Raw genomic sequence first — 17058 nt, 5'->3', positions numbered from 1 at the left:
ATTAACTCCCATGGACCATCACATCCACTGGGCGGGCTGGTGCGGGGCAAGTGAGGAGATTGCTGAACAAAGGGGGTGGAAGTGACAGGCCCAGAGCCCCATAGATAATTAGGGGCAGAGCTGTGGGGTGCTATGTACCCTGGGTCGTATCCTGCTCTAACCACTAGACTAAAGAGTTGTCTGGTGTCCCAGTAGGGCACTGCTCCTGTATAAATGCTGATCGTTGGGTCAGGGCCCACTGGGAGAGACGGGAATGGAGTTTTGCTGCTTCTCTTTGGTTTTCCTGGGACGCTGTCAAATAGTTTAGACCCCAGCAGCGACCAACTGGATATTATAATCAGCTGTAAAATGTGCTCCGGACTCTAACGATCGACTTTAAAAAAGGCTGCAAAAGGGCAAATCCAGTAGCCAGTGTTTTTCGTAGGACCTGTACAAAAACGACCGCGGTCCCTGGCATGATCCTTGTGAGCTCCCCCGTGCCGGCTGGGCTGACACGGTCAGCAATGCTGGCGCGCCGATGGGCTGATTTCAAGCCCCGTTCCCAGCTCAGTGATGCAAGAATTCCCCTGGGAATATGGGAGCTGAGTGACTAGCCCAGAGAAATTCCTGCTGGCCCGAGCCGGCTGTGCTAGGATCTGCTGCGCAGGATCCAGGCGAAGAAGGCCCCGCCTCACTGCCCCCCCATTCAAGCCCCGAGTCCTCACCCCAGGCCCCCAACCGGCATCGGGGTTGCCATGGCTTTTTCTCCACCGTCCCCGTTCATTTGGGTAATTTCTCTGCCCCTCCTGGGTCCGTCTGCGGGTTAAAAGCCCAGCAGCTGGGCTGCACCTGACAGGGGGGTGTAGCAGGGAGCACACTGGGTGGGACTGCGGGAGGCCTGGGGTCTGTTCCTGTCTCATTTCCCCGCCTGTCTATTTCGCCCGTGAGCTCTTCGGGGCAGGGACTGGCCCTGGCTGCGTATCTGTACAGCACCCGATCCCGGGTGGCGCCTCCAGGCGCCGCGGAAATGTGTACAAAGACCGTGGTCATTTTCCTGGCCTGGGGGGCAGCTGGAAACAGCAGAAACTACGTGATGGAGCCTTTTCTCCTGGCGTTTCCAGCCAGGCCTCGGGCAAGCTGGGGAAAGCACCCGCCTCGCTAGGGTTTCTCTCCACGCCCACCCCCGGAGCTCCTGGAGATTGTGTGCCCCTTGGCTGCTGGAGCCCTTGGGCTCGTGCACCCAGACTGAGTGATTTCTCTCTCTCTGCAGCAACGTGCAAGGAGACAGCCAGACCAGCATCTGCATCACCATCGAGCCCGGACTGCTCCTGAAGGGAGATATCCTGGTAAGAGGCCGACGTGGCCTTTCGAGCTTCAGTAGCAGTCTGCCCTGAACCTCCCCTCCGGCAGGGGCAGTGGGCCCACTGGGGATAGCCTGGGAGAGGCAGGAGGGGGCTGCCGGGGGAGAAGAAACAGCCCGTGGGGGAAGGTGGAGGATAGTCCATATGGGTAGGGAGACCCCAGCTCGAGCTCTGTGCGAGGCTGAGCTCTCGGGGGAGCCCACCCTGCCGTTCTGCAGGTGATGGGGAAGGGTTCCCAGCTTTGCATCTTGGTGCAACGAGGTGAACTGGTGCCTTGCAATGGCCACATGCTCACATGGCATCAAAGCCATCTCCACGCTGCCTGGCCCCGGAAGTCACTGCAGGAGCCGTCCGGTCTGCCCTGTTGCAGACCCGCCAGTTACCCGAATATCAGGGTGCGCGACAGCTGGGAAGAGAGGAGAGAAACCGCTCCCGCTAGGCCAGCTAGATAAGGAGAGGCGGCGAGACTGAGAGCCGGCATTGCCCAGGGCTCGCTGGTCGGGTTGTGGAGAGGCTGACACCTCTTCCCTTCTCCCGGGCAGCTGAAATGCTACCACAAGAAGTTCCGCAGCCCGACCCGAGACGTCATTTTCCGGGTGCAGTTCCACACCTGTGCCATCCATGACCTCGGCATTGTCTTTGGGAAGGAGGACCTGGACGAAGCCTTTAAAGGTGATTGCGTCATTCTTGCCAGGCGGGGAGAGGGATGTGGGACCCAGCCTGGACGGGGGAATCTTGTGCCGCTCATGGTTTGCGGGGGGGGGGCGGTTCATTGATGAGTTACTTTGCCGGCTTGGTTTTCACAGTTCTGCTCCATTGCGGTTCTGATACAGCTCCCATCACCAGGGTGTCTGGGAACATAGATATATCAGCCCCAGACTGCGGGACTTTGGTAATTTTCAGAGGACTTGGAATATCAGGATCCCAGGATGCTTCCCAAACTGTCTCTGTTTCTCTCTCTCTAGCATATCTAGCTGTGACCCGGGTTCAGTCCACCTGGGGTGACCCCTTTCTCCACATTAAAAGTGCAATGGGATCAGTAATGACCTCTTTGGTTTTGCCTCTTATCTAAGATGGTCGCACAGCACTTCCCAACACCATGGTAGCGCATTGATCCAGTGCCAGCCCAGTGGAAAGGGCAGCACCAGTGCCGCGTCCTCCGAATCTGGCTTGTCTTTGGCCTCTCCAGTCCTACCCCGCTTCACTTGTGAGATCTGATTAGCTCATTCATGGTCTGCCTGCCTACCTAGGCTCTTACGTGGCGTCTGAGCACAGGAGGTTGGGAATGTCCCACCGATAGACTACCTTGGAGCAATGTGCATGGAGGTTCACACCTGCTCCCATCTAGGGCAGCTGTAAGGAATCTCTGCCAAGCTCAGCTCATTGGGAAGTTGCTCTCGACATCTCGTCCAGCTACCCGTGGGTACCAGCCTGAGACGGGAGCTTTGTGCTTGATGCAAACCTGCCCGCTAGGCCCTACTAGGCGTTTTCATACCTGCATCCTACCCTCCACGTCCGTGTGTCCACACAGAGCTGAACATTGTCAAGAAACACACAATACCTGGAGAGCAGATGGTGATTTTCTTGCCGCCAGCAGCACTGTATATCCTAAGTGGTCCCCACCGATAATTCATTGGGTCAGTCGGTCTGTTCATCCATCCATAGGCTGCTGTTGGGTGAAGGTCCCTTCAGCTCTGCCCCTGGTCATTCATTCCTCTGTATCATCTCCTCTCGGTCCTGCCGGGATTCCTGCCACCCGTCAAGCTAAAGCTGGTTGGTCTACAGCCAAGAAAAATCAAAATTTCCTGACAACAGAACTTGCAGTTTTCTACAGCCACCCATCCATTCCGAGCCACCCGTCCACCGTTATCAGCCCCTTTTAGCCCTATTGGAGGCCTCGTGCACAAATCTGGTTGGAAATCTTTTATCGAAACACACTTTTTGATTAAAAATAGCTTTTTGGTGAAAGGGAAATTTTAGGGGAAAAAATTCCATTTTTGATGAAAATGCAAAAAAAAAAAAAAAATTCAACGAGAAATTGCAACAAAATGGATTCCCCCCCCCCTGTCCTTTGTTGAAATTTTACGGAAGAAAAAGAATGATTTCCTGACCGGCTCTCTGCCTGAAACGCTGCTGCTTCCCTCCGGCCTCATCTCCAGGTCCCTGCCCTACCGCAGGGCGAAGGCCTCTTCTGCACTGCTCCTGTCCAGCCAGCCCTATGTCTTCTCTCCTCCTCTGCAGATCACTGACCTGCTGGTGTTGCTCTGTCTCTCCGCCCACATCACTGCGGGGGAAAGACCTGGGATTTCTCCCTCCCTATCGGCTGCTTTCATCCCCAGTGCAGGCTGAAGGTCTCCTCCTCGCTCCTCAGGCTGCGTGGGTTTGCCTGCAATCTGCATGTGTGGCCAGGGATGTGACCCTGCTCGCCAAGTCGTCTTCCCCAAGCTGCACCGTGGGTTTGAACTCGCTGGGGGTGGTGGCCCCCCGGCATCTCTCATGGGTCATGCCTGTGCCACTCGAGCCAGTGTTCACTTGCCAGCTGGTCCTGAAACACGTGCTGTTACTCTGTCTTCTGGTCCAAAGGTGTCCCCTAGCTCCAGCAGCCCGCCCTGGGACACAGGTCTGCTTCATTCAGCGAGTAATTTACAACCGTGCCCCAGAGATGTGGGGATGTGAAACGGGACCCTGCGGGAATGCCCAAGGTGACGCATTGCATGCGGGGGCTATGCCAGCAGCCGTTGACCTACGCCCTGGAACAATATTAGTCACTCCCGCGCGGACGCCATGACATTTTTACAGCCTGCAAGAGTGTCAGACTCTAGACCAAGCGAAAGTACTTTTGATGGAGTGACACGCGGAGGATGTATTTCTTACTGTAATTACCCTTTGGCCCCGGAGCAGGCTCAGGTTCCCCTGCGTAGAGCCCCCACCTTCGCCGGTTTTAAGTCTCCAGAGTTGATTGAATTGGAGAGCGAAGGAAGGAAGCCACGTACGGCAGCTGGTGGCCAAGGATCACTCGTTATTTCCATCGGAGGCGTGTCTCGGGCCTCCCCCAGCAGGAAGGACGCCCCGTTACAGCAGCGACTGACAGATGGGTGGAGAAGGTTGCTCAGATGTTCTGGTGTTGATCACGGTGTGAAAGGCAGATGGGGCCACCCCCATGTTGAGTGGCAGTGGACACCTTTCTTGGCGGTTTGTTGATGGAGTATGGGGTCCTCCATCTCTATGGAGTCAATGACTGGAGGGGGCTGCCATCCCCTGTGAAATGGTGTCATGGGCCTCAGTCCATTTCCTAGTTGAGATGCAGCCGTGTCACTAAACCGGCACTGATTGGCCCTGTGTGGTTGACCCCAGCAGGGAGGCTAAGAGCCGAATGGCCATGGAGGCAGAATGCACACTGGCAATTATGGTTCAGCGGCGGTCGAATGCTTTATAGGCTCAAGACCATGGGCGGCAGGGGATAGATCACTTGGTGATTGCCAGTTCGGTTCATTCCCTCTGGGGCACCTGGAATTGGTCACTGTCGGAAGACAGGATACTGGGCTAGATGGACCTTTGGTCTGACCCAGTCTGGCCATTCTTCTGTTCTGATGTTTTTATGTTTGACGAACGGGGGGCTCTGTCTCATAGTTGGGAGTCTGACATTTTACCCAGGCTAAGCTCTCAGCGTGGAAACAGCAAAGGGTTGCCCATGGCCCTGCCCGTTGGTGAGCGACTTCTGGACCCCCCCTGCTTTAGTGCGGTGCAGGAGCTTGGACACACGCTGAGTTTCCTATGTTCTGTTTCCATCCTAGACGACCGGTTTCCGGAGTACGGGAAGGTGGAGTTTGTGTTCTCATATGGCCCCGAGAAGATCCAAGGTACGGCCGGCGGCCCCTCTGCATGGGGGCACTGCAGCCCAAAGCTACTAATCCCTGAGCCCCTTGCTCCCCCTACCCACTCCTTCCTGTGCCTGCCACCTCTGCTCCCATCCGCTTCAGCCCCCGCCCTTCCCCTTCCGCCATCCCCCCGCCCCTGTGCCAGCACCCCACTGGCACTGGGCAGCTCCTTGCTGTGGGTGAGCGTGGGCGGAGGGGCCCTGCTGCCAGGCACGGCGCATGCCCCATGTGCAGTGCCAGTCTCGTACTGCTCAGTAATACGGTCTCGCTTGGAATGAGGCGTCCTCGTGGTGACCTGTCCGGGCAGGGGAGCAGCCCCCATCCCCTCCTCCACCTTCACGGAGGCCGGAGCCCTATCTAGGCAGGACACACAGGGAGCTGCTGGTCCCGAGGCGTGGAGCGTACGGCCAGGCCAGCGCAGCAGCCAGGCTGACCTCGCCAGTGTGATGCCGGGCCAGGCCCCGCTCCCCACTGAGACCAAAACTCCCGGCAGGCGTGCAGGGGGCGTGGGGGTGTCACTCGGGAACTGGGACTCTCAGAATCCCAGCTATCCGGCCAGTCCACTCACACATAGCGCCCCCTCGTGGCCAGGGACAGCGCAGCAGCTCCTCGCTGGGCTAGGGCCCCCGGGGGCGGTCGCTGCCGCGCTGTGGTGGTTTCTCTGTCAGGTGACTCGCTCCCCTCCCCCGGGGTCCCAATTAAAAGTCCAAAATGTCCTGAACAGAAGCAAAAACCTTCCGGCCTCTCTGGGGCTGTTGTTCAGCCAGTGCTCGGTTCAGTCTGCTGCCCCCTCGTGGGGCTCCATACCTTTGGGATGGGCTTGTAGGCCCACTCCATGGGGCCGGTAGCGGAACTGGGTCCCAGCCTCGGCCCTGTACTGCACACCTGGGCTGGACCCTTTCCCCCATTGCAGTTTTCCCTGGGAAACTTCCTACCCTGCCTCTTTAGGGCCCCTCTGGGTTTCCCAGTCTCTTCCCTGGCTAGTCAGGGTCTTTCCCAGGCCCCCTGCCTGAGAGCTTTCCTCCCTCTCTCCCTGCTCTTAGCCTCCTTTCCTGCTCTGCTCTCCTCTGTGAGTCAGGGCCCTGCAGTCTCTTCCCTCCAGCTCTTTCTCCAGCTGGACCTTCTCGGCGCTTAAACCTGGCTCCTTTTATACCTGATTCATAGGCTCTTAGAGTCCAAGGCCAAGGGACCATTGGCACCATCTAATCTGACCCCCCTGGCCACAGAGCTGCCCCAAAACAATTCCCAGAGAAGGTCTTCTGGGGAAAAAAAATCCAATCTGGATTGAAAAATTGTCGGTGATGGAGAGCTGACCACGAGCCCTGGTAAATTGTCCCAAGGGCGAATAACTCCAAGAGTTATGTCTCATTTCCAGTGCGAATTTGTCTAGCTTCGACTTCCAGCCACTGGATCGTGTTAGACCTTCTGCTGCTAGACTGAGGAGCCCCTTATCAAATATTTGTTCCCTGGGTAGGTGCTTAAAGACAGATCCAGACACCCCTTAACCGTCTCTTTGTTAAGCTAAATAGACTGAGGTCTTTGAGTCTGTCATTATAAGGCAGGTTTTCTAGTCCTTTAGTGGTACTCGTGTGGCTCTTTTCCGACCCTCCCCAATTTATCAACATCCTCCTTGAACTGTGGGCACCAGAACTGGACACGGGATTCCAGCAGCGGTCGCAGCAGTGCCCAATCCAGAATAAAATAATTCCCCTGTTGATGCATCCCAGGATCGCATTAGCTCTTTTGGCCCCAGTGTCACATTGGGAGCTCATGTTCAGTTGATTACCCGCCATGACCCCCAAATCTTGTTCAGAGTCACTGCTTCCCACGATAGAGTTCCCCCATCCTGTGAGCACACGCTGCGCTCTTTGTTCCTAGAGGGATACGTTTACAATTTGCTGTATTAAAACACATAGTGTTTGCTTGAGCCCAGTTTATCAAGCAATCTGGATCACTCTGGATCAGTGATCTGTCCTCGTCCTTATTTACCCCTCCCCCAATTTTTGCGTCATCTGCAAACTTTATCAGTGATGATTTCAGGTCATTGATAACGATGGTAAATAGCGTAGGGCCAAGAACCAATCCCTGCAGACCTCCCTAGAAACACACCTGTTGGAATGATGATTCCCCGTTTACAGTTACATTTTGAGACCTATCAGTTAGCCAGTTTTTAATCCATTTAATGTGTCCCAAGTGAATTTTATATTGTTCCAGTTTTTTAATCCAACTGTTGCTCAGTACCAAATCAAGTGCCTTACAGAAGTCTCTATATTATGACATATACCTTTATCAACCAAACTTGTAATCTCATCAAATAAAGTTATCAAGTTAATTTGATAGGATCTATTTTCCATAAACCCATGTTGATTTGCATTGATTACATTACCCTCCTTTAGTTCATTGTTAATTGAGTCCCATAGCAGCCACTCCATTATCTTGCCAGGGATTGATGTCAGACTGACCGGCTTATAATTACCGGGTCATCCCATTTACCCTTTTTAAAAATTGGCACAACATTAGCTTCCTTCCGGTCTTCTGGAACTTCCCTAGTGCTCCAAGACATACTGAAAATCAACATGAATGGTCCAGCAACCTCCTCAGCCAACTCTTTTAAAACTCTTGGATGCAAATTATCTGGACCTCTGATTTGAAAAGTCCAACTTCAGTAGTTCCTGTTTCGCATCCTCCAGCGATACTAATGGGCATGAAAAGAGTGTTATCATCACCAGATGACCGTGAGGTTCATCCTGTAACCAGGGTTGGTTTAGCCCCAGAGCAAGCCCCCCGTTACAGTACCCCCTCAGTCTGTGCATCTCTATACATGCCCTTCTGTCACTGTCCGTCCCCAAACATGCCCCTGTGTCTGCCCCATTTGCTGCTTTCTGTCCATCCTCAGACACACCCCTCTGTCTGCCCCCATATATGCCCCTTTGTCCGTCTGTCTGTTTGATCAGGAAGAGCTTCCCGACAGTTAGATCTGCTAGTTCACAGGATGCCCAGCGCTGGGAAGCGCTGGGAGTCCCGCATCAGGCAGGATAACTAACCCCTGGTGAATGACCGATTGGAACAGCCTGGGGTTGGCAGAGAGATGCACTAAGTCCTGTGATGAGTCTTTCCCATCTCCAGAGGCTGATTCCTTTCCTCTTCCTTTTGTCCTGCCTTTCTCCCTCTTTCCTTTCACTTCCTGTCTCTTTCTAATAACCCAGCTTCTCCCGTCTCTCCCCGCCCCCCCAATCCTGCCTGGCCTGCTCCCGTCTCTCCCCTTGACATTCCAACGCACCAGACCCGTGTGTGGCTTCGGCTTCCTTTACTGACTCACCTCCGCCTGCCCTCAGGGATGGAACATCTGGAGAACGGCCCCAGCGTCTCCGTGGATTACAACACCTCGGACCCCCTCATCCGATGGGACTCCTACGACAATTTCAACGTCCGCCGAGAGGACAGCATGGAGGGTACCTGGGCTGGTCCCCACCAGGCCCACAAACCTCCGGACACAGGTCATTGTTATAACATATTATTATATTGCCCCGGCCCCTATGGGAGCCCCTGATGTGCCAGGCACTGTGCAGACAAGTCATAAAGAAGGCAGTCGCTTCCCCAGAGAGCTCACGGTCTTGGGGGTCAGACAGGTGGATGAGGCAGACAAATGGGGGCCGGGTGAAGGAGATGGTGATAGGGCCCTCTGGTCTTCCAGCTACGTCTGTGTGCTCAGAAATAAGTGCGGGGAGCGATTTAGATTTATAAACAAGAGACGCCTGTCTTGAGACGGTGGCCGCCTCTGGCTGCAGATTAAAAACACAGTAGCTCAGCATCATTGATGGAAGCGATGGAACCAGGCCCACGGCATACGCTGGTTACACAGCAAGGCTAGGACAAAGCTATCCCCAGTTTGGCACGCGCACCCCATCGGGTGAGACCCAGCAGCCACCTGGGCCATCAGCCCTTGCCGCTCACCAACTGGCAGCGGGGGGGCACTCTTGCCGGATTGTTTGGGGAGGAGGCACATTCCAGAGGCAAAGGGTCCCTCCTAGAACTCCCCTTTATACAGCGGAGGTCTAGCATCAGCGTCCCCTGCAGGTCTCCACGGATGTGACCTGCGGAGAGAGGGGGTCTTGCAGGGAAGTGCAAACATGAGGATAACGAGCAAAGGGGGTTCTAGGAGTCTGACTCCATTCTTTATGGACCCTCGTCACTGTATTGTTTGAGCTCTCACGCCCCCGCTCCGAGCCCGCGGGGCTTGGCCCATCCAGCTCAGGGGGTGGGCACCTTGGCAGGGTAGCGCTGGGGGGAGCTGGCGCTGCCGCTGCCCATGCTGGAGCTGCTCGGTGGGATGGGAGAGGCCTCCTGTCTCTAGGGTTGTGGATCCAGCCTCTCGCTGCCAGGCTGGGGTTTGGAGTGGGCATCCTGGCCTTGCCAAGCCTGAGTGAATCTGGGAGAGGGGGGCAGGGGTCTCAGCCCAGAAGGGCTCAAAGTGCCCTGCGCTTGGACTAGTATCTCTGGCAGATACGGCTCAGGGGGGCCAGGGAGCGGGGCGGAGGGCAACACAACCCGTAACTCTCGCTCCTTCCCTACCTGCTGTTCCCCGACGGCCCTGCTGGTACTGGCGGCTGGGACGGGTCGGCTCGCTGTGAGTTCCAGGCAGTGGAGAGGTGAGGCTTGCAGGGCGTGGACGGGCAGGGAGACAGGCAGGCAGCGAGTGGTGCTGCATGGCGGAGAACCATCATCCCACCCCCGGTCCCATGCCCATGCCCGTCATCCCCTCAGGGTCTCGGCAGCCGCTTCCACGGCCTGCAGGCAGCGAGGCTGATGGGCAGCCCTGGCACGAGAGAGCCGGGATCGTTGTGGGTCTCAGTCAGGAGGCTCAGACAAGCTGCCCGCAGTGCCGGGGTTCATGCAGAGCTGGGCTGGGGAGCTCACTGGAATAGCTTCGCCGGCACCTGGCCAGAGCCCGGACGCACCAAGGCCCAGAGAAACGAGACACGGGGCCAGATGGATTGACTCCAGCAGAGGGTGATTATCATAGACGGGAGCTGGGCTGTCAGTATCATAGAATATTGGGGTTGGAAGAGACCTCAGGAGGTCATCTCCAAGACGCAGAAGAAGACTCGGTCCCTGCCCCAGGACCTTGTGTTCCCAACGAACACACGGTTAATACATGTGGAGAGCGGGTGGCGGGGACCCGGGCCACTGTTACTGCTTCAATGCTTTGTCCTCCCGACATGCACGCGGAACGGGGCTCACGCTTGTTCTAGATCCCAGCAAGGCGGGCGATGGAATTTGGTATCTCGTCCCAGACAGGGCGCTGTCCCTGGTGCTCCAGAGAACGCTGGCCACCCCTCACCCCGTCACAGAGCCGACGCCCGGCACTCGGCCTAGGCTGTGCAGCCCGAGGTTATGACCCAGCCGTGAAAGCGTTTGATCTCCCATCCTAGCATAGCGCAGCTGCCGGCCGCCGGAGGGGGCGACTGGGTTTTGGGATTGGCAGGAGGGAGCCACTCAGCTGAGCAGCAAGAAGGGACTTAGGATGAATGTTCAAGCCGTACTGGAGGTTAGTTTCTAAAGGAGGTGGGGACTGTTGGGAGTGGAGAGCCACTCAGCTGCACTGCTTAGAGCTGGGGGGACCTCAGCCCGGCCCAGGGACTAGGTGCAGCGGGGGCAGGACGGGGGTCCTCTCTGGCCGTGGGAATGACACCACAGTCCCTGCCAAGGCAATGGAGCGTGATGTCACAAGCAGTATGTACCAGGGGAGCCCAGCTGGCGGCACGGAGGGTCAGTGGGTTGGTGGTGGTGGAAGGTGAGAGTGTAGAAAGGGCTACAGCGTCTGAGCCCAGTCCCTAGCCCATGGCGATCCAGCCAGCCATGGAGAATGCAGAGCCCAGAAAACCTGCAAGAGAAAAGCCAGGGAGCGTGGGCCTGGGAAAGTTGTTGCTATTTATTATTAACCTTCTGTCCTTCCCCGACACCTCCCATCCAGGGGTCTCAACATGCTTTATACCTCACAGCCACCTTGTAACACCAGTGGTATCTAGTGCTTGTATCACTACACACACACAGACACACACACACATTCTAGATCTAAAGCACTTGACAAAGTAAGGTCGGTCTCGTTAATCCATTTTACAGATGGGGAAACTGAGGCACAAAGAGGGGAGAGTGGCTTGTCCAAGGACTCCACCCTCCTTCCCACCAGCGATCCAGGAGTCAAACCCAGATCTTACAGGATGGCTGGCCTGGGTTTAGCCTTGAGTCTCATTTTCTATTGTTCGTGCTATCGCAGATTTTGCCAAATTGCATGACTAATCTGTGCCTCAGTTTCCCCATCTGTGGAATGGGGCTAATTCTATCTACCTACCTGACCTGCGGGAGAGTGGGCTAAGGCTTTGGACTTGGCAGATCAGCAGCATTGTAGATAGGCAGAATATTCCCCCTTTGCTCTCCGCTCCTGCACCTTCGCCTCTTGGTCATCCGTGGCCATCAGTGTGGGCTTGCAGGGAACAGACGGTGTTTTTATTTTGAAGGTGTGTGGGGCATGTGTCCCTGGCTCCCCGGATGTTTGCCTGAATGTCAGATGTCCAGTTCTTGCTGCCGCCTCCAGGGTGACGCGAGTGTTTACAAACTGCCCCGCTTGATGCATAGGGCAGGCTGAGAGAGCAGAGCCTCGGGCATTGCTCCTGCCGGCGTCCCAGGGATCTGTCCGGTTCCGGACACCTTGGCTAATTCTGTGTCCTGCGGACTGCGAGCGCTGCACTCAGGAGTCCTGAATAAAATCTCCCCCTCCCCCTGGGTTTGGTTCACAGTGTGGGCATGGAAAGCTGGCAAGGGGCAGCCTCCGAATTCCTGGCAGTGAAGAGGAAACAAGGACTCGTGACACATGGGCTCAGGCATGTGCCTGGCGTATCGGGTACCCAGCGTGACTTCATTAGCTCTGCAGAGAAGGGTCCCGACCGCCCTTCCCTAAGGAAATCAGCGATGCTGACGTCTTAAAGGGCCGGCCCCTTTCCCCGGCAAGATTCCCGGCCAAGCTAATGGCAGGTTTTGCCTGAGTAAAGACTGAGCAAAACCTCAAGATCTGGCCTGTTTGCAGAATCTAAGATCAACAGGTCATCCTGGGCATGGAGAGCTGCTGAGGAGCGGGTGGACGTCAAGGAGATGAGGTTTTCCTAACTCTGCGTGGGGAAGTGGTGGCTACATGAGGAGCAGGCTGGAGTGAGAGCAAGGCCTGACAACCGGGCGGCTGCTTTTGCATGTGCATTTACCAGAATCCAACCCAAGAAAGGTAGGAAAATGCAGAGCTCCGGGGGAAATTGCCCGCGGCGGAGAAGAAATGTTTTATGCCCCGGAGGCTTCGCTTTCTGCCTTGCGCGTGGAACTCTTTTCATTCCCTTGTAAGGTCAATGGCGGTTCCCGTTCCTGGAGACCAGCACTCAGAATTCTTCATCCCCCTGGCAGGAAATGTTAACAATAACGGATGGCTCGTGAAATGCTTGGAGGGACCCGGCTAAGCCTCACAATTTATGGCTTCTTTCTGGTAGAGCCATGAGGCTGTCAGGAGGGGCAGGTACCGAGGAAGCGTATTTATCATTGCTGAGCGTTCCATTCCTGGCTCAGAGCCTTGTGGAAAATCCTTGGACGACGCAAGCCAGGGATCGCCCCAAGAAGGATTGGTTAGTTTTTTCTCTTCACTTGTGTTTGGCATCTCCTTTATTCACTGCTCTCTGCCAGCCACAGCCGCTGAGAGCCAGGTGCTGCAGCATTTGGCATTATGGTCTGCTCTGTCTTGTCTCTCTGGCTTCTCTTCTCTTCAAATCAAATGATCCGGACCTCCATCGTCCCTGCTCGTCTGTGTTCTTGGTGTCTCTGGGGTGTTGTAGTCAGGATCGCCATCTAGGGACAGGCTAGGGGAAAGTGGCAGCTCCCTGCCCCGTTCCTGTTTTCACAGCGCCCGGCGGGCAAATGATTCCTCTCTCCTTAGGAGCCTCAGCCTTGAGGTGAGACCACGGCACAAGGCTTCTCCGGACTCCTTTCTTCACGGCATGCGCCTGCCACATCAGAATAGCAAGATGGGCTTGCTGGGAAAAATATTAGTTGCAGGTAACGGGCCTGATTCTGCATCCAATGGCAACCCCCCGCTGAGTTCGATTGGGCCGGATCCAGGTCCCGCCTGTCCGTGTGGTGAGGAAGTAGGCACAGAGGAAACCATCAAAGGGCCATTGATTTCAAGCAGCAGGGACCCCCAGCTCCGCTAGTCTGACGTGCAGCGCATCATGGGGCACTAACCCCTCCCAGGCCCCTCTGCCTCGAGCCCCCAAGCCTGGATGAGAGAAAGACCCGTGGCTGTTGTGTGCCACACGCAGAGAGCAGGAGGGACCCCGAGGTGCCACCGGTGCCGGAGGCCTCCACCAGGGCAGGGGATAGATGAGCTGAGATGTACCTGGTCGTGCAGCAGCCCAGTGAGGCCAGGTGTCCAAGCCGCGGGGATCTGACATGTCAGGTGGAGGATCTCAGTGAACCACACCACGGGACCTGAGCTGCCGCGACTTTGGGTCTGGATCAGTGCAGTTGGCCCATCTCTGATCTGAACTGAGCAGGCCCCGTCCCTCCCTGCACCTTTCTGGGGTGCGCAGGCCTCCGCCTGCTCCCCTCTATTCTGGTGGAGCAGCTCCACTGAGCGTAGTGGGGGGCGCCTCCCAGTCTGAATTAAGCCCGTCGTGCAATCTGCTGCCAGCACCTTCCTCTCCACCAGGTGCTTTCCGTGCTGCAGGTGCGGGTAACACTTCCACTCTCACCGCTGCAGCCCCAGCTCCCTCGCGGAGCTAAGGTCTTGGGTCGGCGGCCGGCACTGGAAGGTCTTTTAGCAGAATGCTCTGGGCAGGACGTGAAGCGGAGGGAGCTGGACGGTCAGTGCAGCCGCAGGGATAAAATAACGGTGGTGATGGAGAAGGTGGAACATGGACCCTGCCGGGTTGAGAGGCGGAGAAGGAAGGACTTGACCAATCAGCAACGAGGAGGGAGAATTTTGGCTTTAGTTGTGGAATTCCACCTCCTTGGCCTTTACGTAGCACCCAGCACTACTAATGCCTACTCTCTCCATGCCTGGGAGGTAGGGACTCTCACACCCAGTGTGCAGAAGTGGGGAAACTGAGGCATGGGCCAGCGCAATGACTATGCAATGTGCCATTGCTGGGAACAGACCCCACGAGTCCCAAATCTTCTCTCGCCACTAGACCAATATCCTTCCCTCAGGAAGGAAAAACCCAAAAACAGCCGCTCAGAAAGAGTTTGGGACCAGCTGCTTCCTGTTTTGATTGATTGCTGTTGATATTGCAGCAACGGATTTCGTTGGGTTTCGTTTTTTAGTTAGTTTAAACAGCGCTTATGGGGCAGGAAACGCCTGCTGATGGCTACCTCGGATAGGCAGCGGATGTGGAAGAAACATCTTGTCTTCTTGGACTGAATCACAAATATGGCTTGCCACTATTTGGAGGGGACTGGAAAAGGTTTTTATGGAAAGTGTTTGAAATCCCAAGGCCTCGGCAGAATAGCGGTGCGGACCTAACGGTTTCAAACTTCAAAGAGATGGAAGACAAAGATCCCAGCTCCTTGTTTTCATCAAAGCTCCCGGGGCATTTTTGGCAAGCGCTGGATGTTATCTTCAATCTCCTGGCCACATCGTAACACTGAACAGGTCATTGTATTTTGCCGCCTTAACTTTCCCCTGCTAGTTTAATTGGGTACATTTTGATCATTCACTTCCTGATCTCAGCTATTGCATAGCATTGCCGTTCCATTTGGACCTGAGCCAGCGACCCATAAATCAATGCAAAGACTCACGTTGCGTTTGTTAGACATTGGATTGGGGCTGAGAGCCTCAAAGGTATTTAGGCACCTGACTCCCATTGGAAACAGACCTTTGAGGGTCTAAGCCTGGGCCCTTAAAGGGTTGCTGAGTTCCTCCCCAGAGGTGGCTGCATTTCAGTGATTCCTATAAATCAGGGGGCGTCAATTATTTTTTTGTCAGGGTCCAAATGTCTTGGCCAAGGTATAGTCCAGAGAAAATAATTACAAAATAATAACAATAATGATAATAAGTAGCCCAGCATCTGGGATGTGCCGAGATGGTGTATGGGGCAGAGCCCAGAATCTCTCCCAGGGCGTACGAGGGATTTGGGAACGCGGTGCCCGGCTCAGCTCTGCATCTTTGTCGCATGAGCAGTTGCTGGACGCCTGATCTCAGGCCCTGGCAGGTAGAAAAAACTCCCTTCTCCTGCCCCTCTCAGAGGCACGTGGCATCCCCCAGGGCGGCTCCCGCAGCCCTGGGATCTCGGAGAGAGGTGTCTGACATGTTTAGAAACACTTCTGGCTCTGGTAGGTCTCTGCGGATGGGCCCATCTCCCTCCCACATGCTGCAGTGCCAACAGGAGTCTATGCACCCAGCTCTCTGGAGGGCCGGGTGTGTGCACAGGCCTGGAGGGAGCTCCACTGATCCACCCATCCCCAGCTCTGTCAATGCAAGGCTGAGAGCCACTGTCCCCATCTTGGGTGGGCTTAAAACAGCCGCTCCCAGGAGAGGTTAGGGTCTGTGAATCATGGCTGGGCAACTCGATCCTCCCTAGCAGTGCGGAATCCCTGCAGGCCAGCCTGGTGCTGGCTTCTATAGGGTGAGCCGACCTGGCCCCCTCCCCACAGGGGACCCCACCTCCCCATGGGACACTGCCCCTGTGTGCTGGTGAGCCGGGCCAGGGTTTTGCATAGAATCATAGAAGATTAGGGTTGGAGGAGACCTCAGGAGGCCATCTAGTCCAACCCCCTGCTCAAAGCAGAACCAACCCCAACTAAATCATCCCAGCCAGGGCTTTGTCAAGCCGGGCCTTAAACACCTCTAAGGATGGAGATTCCACCACCTCCCTAGGTAACACATTCCAGTGATTCACCACCCTCCTAGTGAAATAGTTTTTCCTAATATCCAACCTAGACCTCCCCCACTGCAACTTGAAACCATTGCTCCTTGTTCTGTCGTCTGCCACCACTGAGAACAGCCGAGCTCCATCCTCTTTGGAACCCCCCTTCAGGTAGTTGAAGGCTGCTATCAAATCCCCCCTCATTCTTCTCTTCTGCAGACTAAATAACCCCAGTTCCCTCAGCCTCTCCTCATAAGTCACGTGCTCCAGCCCCCGAATCATTTTCGTTGCCCTCTGCTGGACTTTTTCCAATTTTTCCAATTCCTTCTGTAATGCGGGGCCCAAAACTGGACATAATACTCCAGGTGTGGCCTCACCAGTACCGAATAGAGGGGAATGATCACTTCCCTCGATCTGCTGGCAATGTTCCTACTAATACAGCCCAATATGCCGTTAGCCTTTTTGGCAACAAGGGCACACTGTTGACTCATATCCAGCTTCTCGTCCACTGTAATCCCCAGGTCCTTTTCTGCAGAACTGCTGCTTAGCCACTCGGTCCCTAGTCTGTAGCAGTGCACGGGATTCTTCCTTCCTAAGTGCAGGACTCTGCACTTGTCCTTGTTGAACCTCATCAGATTTCTTTTGGCCCAATCCTCCAATTTGTCTAGGTCACTCTGGACCCTATCCCTACCCTCCAGAGTATCTACCTCTCCCCCCAGCTTAGTGTCATCTGCGAACTTGCTGAGGGTGAGTCTTTCTCACTCCACCCATGGGGGAACATGCTCTCCACCAGCTGGGTGGGAACCCAGCATCTCTGGCCCCCACCCAAACAGCGAGGTGCGAACCGAGGTGGCCGGAGAGATGTTTGCACCGGGGCATTGCAAGCGTCATGGCCTGAAATGTCCCGTCCGGCCAACGCTTGATTGAGCACTCTCTGAGGAG

At 55.6% G+C, this 17058-nt stretch overlaps 1 protein-coding gene across 10 annotated transcripts in view; it reads left to right on the top strand.

Moving 5' to 3' along the window:
- The window catches only part of TNS1 (tensin 1), a 257548-nt gene that overhangs the window by 154556 nt on the left and 85934 nt on the right, over positions 1-17058 (top strand). For all 10 annotated transcript variants that reach the window (XM_054043851.1, XM_054043849.1, XM_054043847.1 and 7 more), the window contains 4 exons: positions 1250-1325; positions 1883-2012; positions 5135-5200; positions 8554-8715. In XM_054043851.1, the coding sequence (XP_053899826.1) occupies positions 1250-1325; positions 1883-2012; positions 5135-5200; positions 8554-8715 (434 nt within the window). The remainder of the gene's footprint in view (positions 1-1249; positions 1326-1882; positions 2013-5134; positions 5201-8553; positions 8716-17058) is intronic.

This window comes from Malaclemys terrapin, chromosome 11 (genome assembly GCF_027887155.1).
Source record: "Malaclemys terrapin pileata isolate rMalTer1 chromosome 11, rMalTer1.hap1, whole genome shotgun sequence".
Lineage (NCBI taxonomy): Eukaryota > Metazoa > Chordata > Testudines > Emydidae > Malaclemys > Malaclemys terrapin.
Note: the sequence above shows the minus strand (reverse complement) of the source record. Positions and strands in the feature narration are given on the sequence as shown.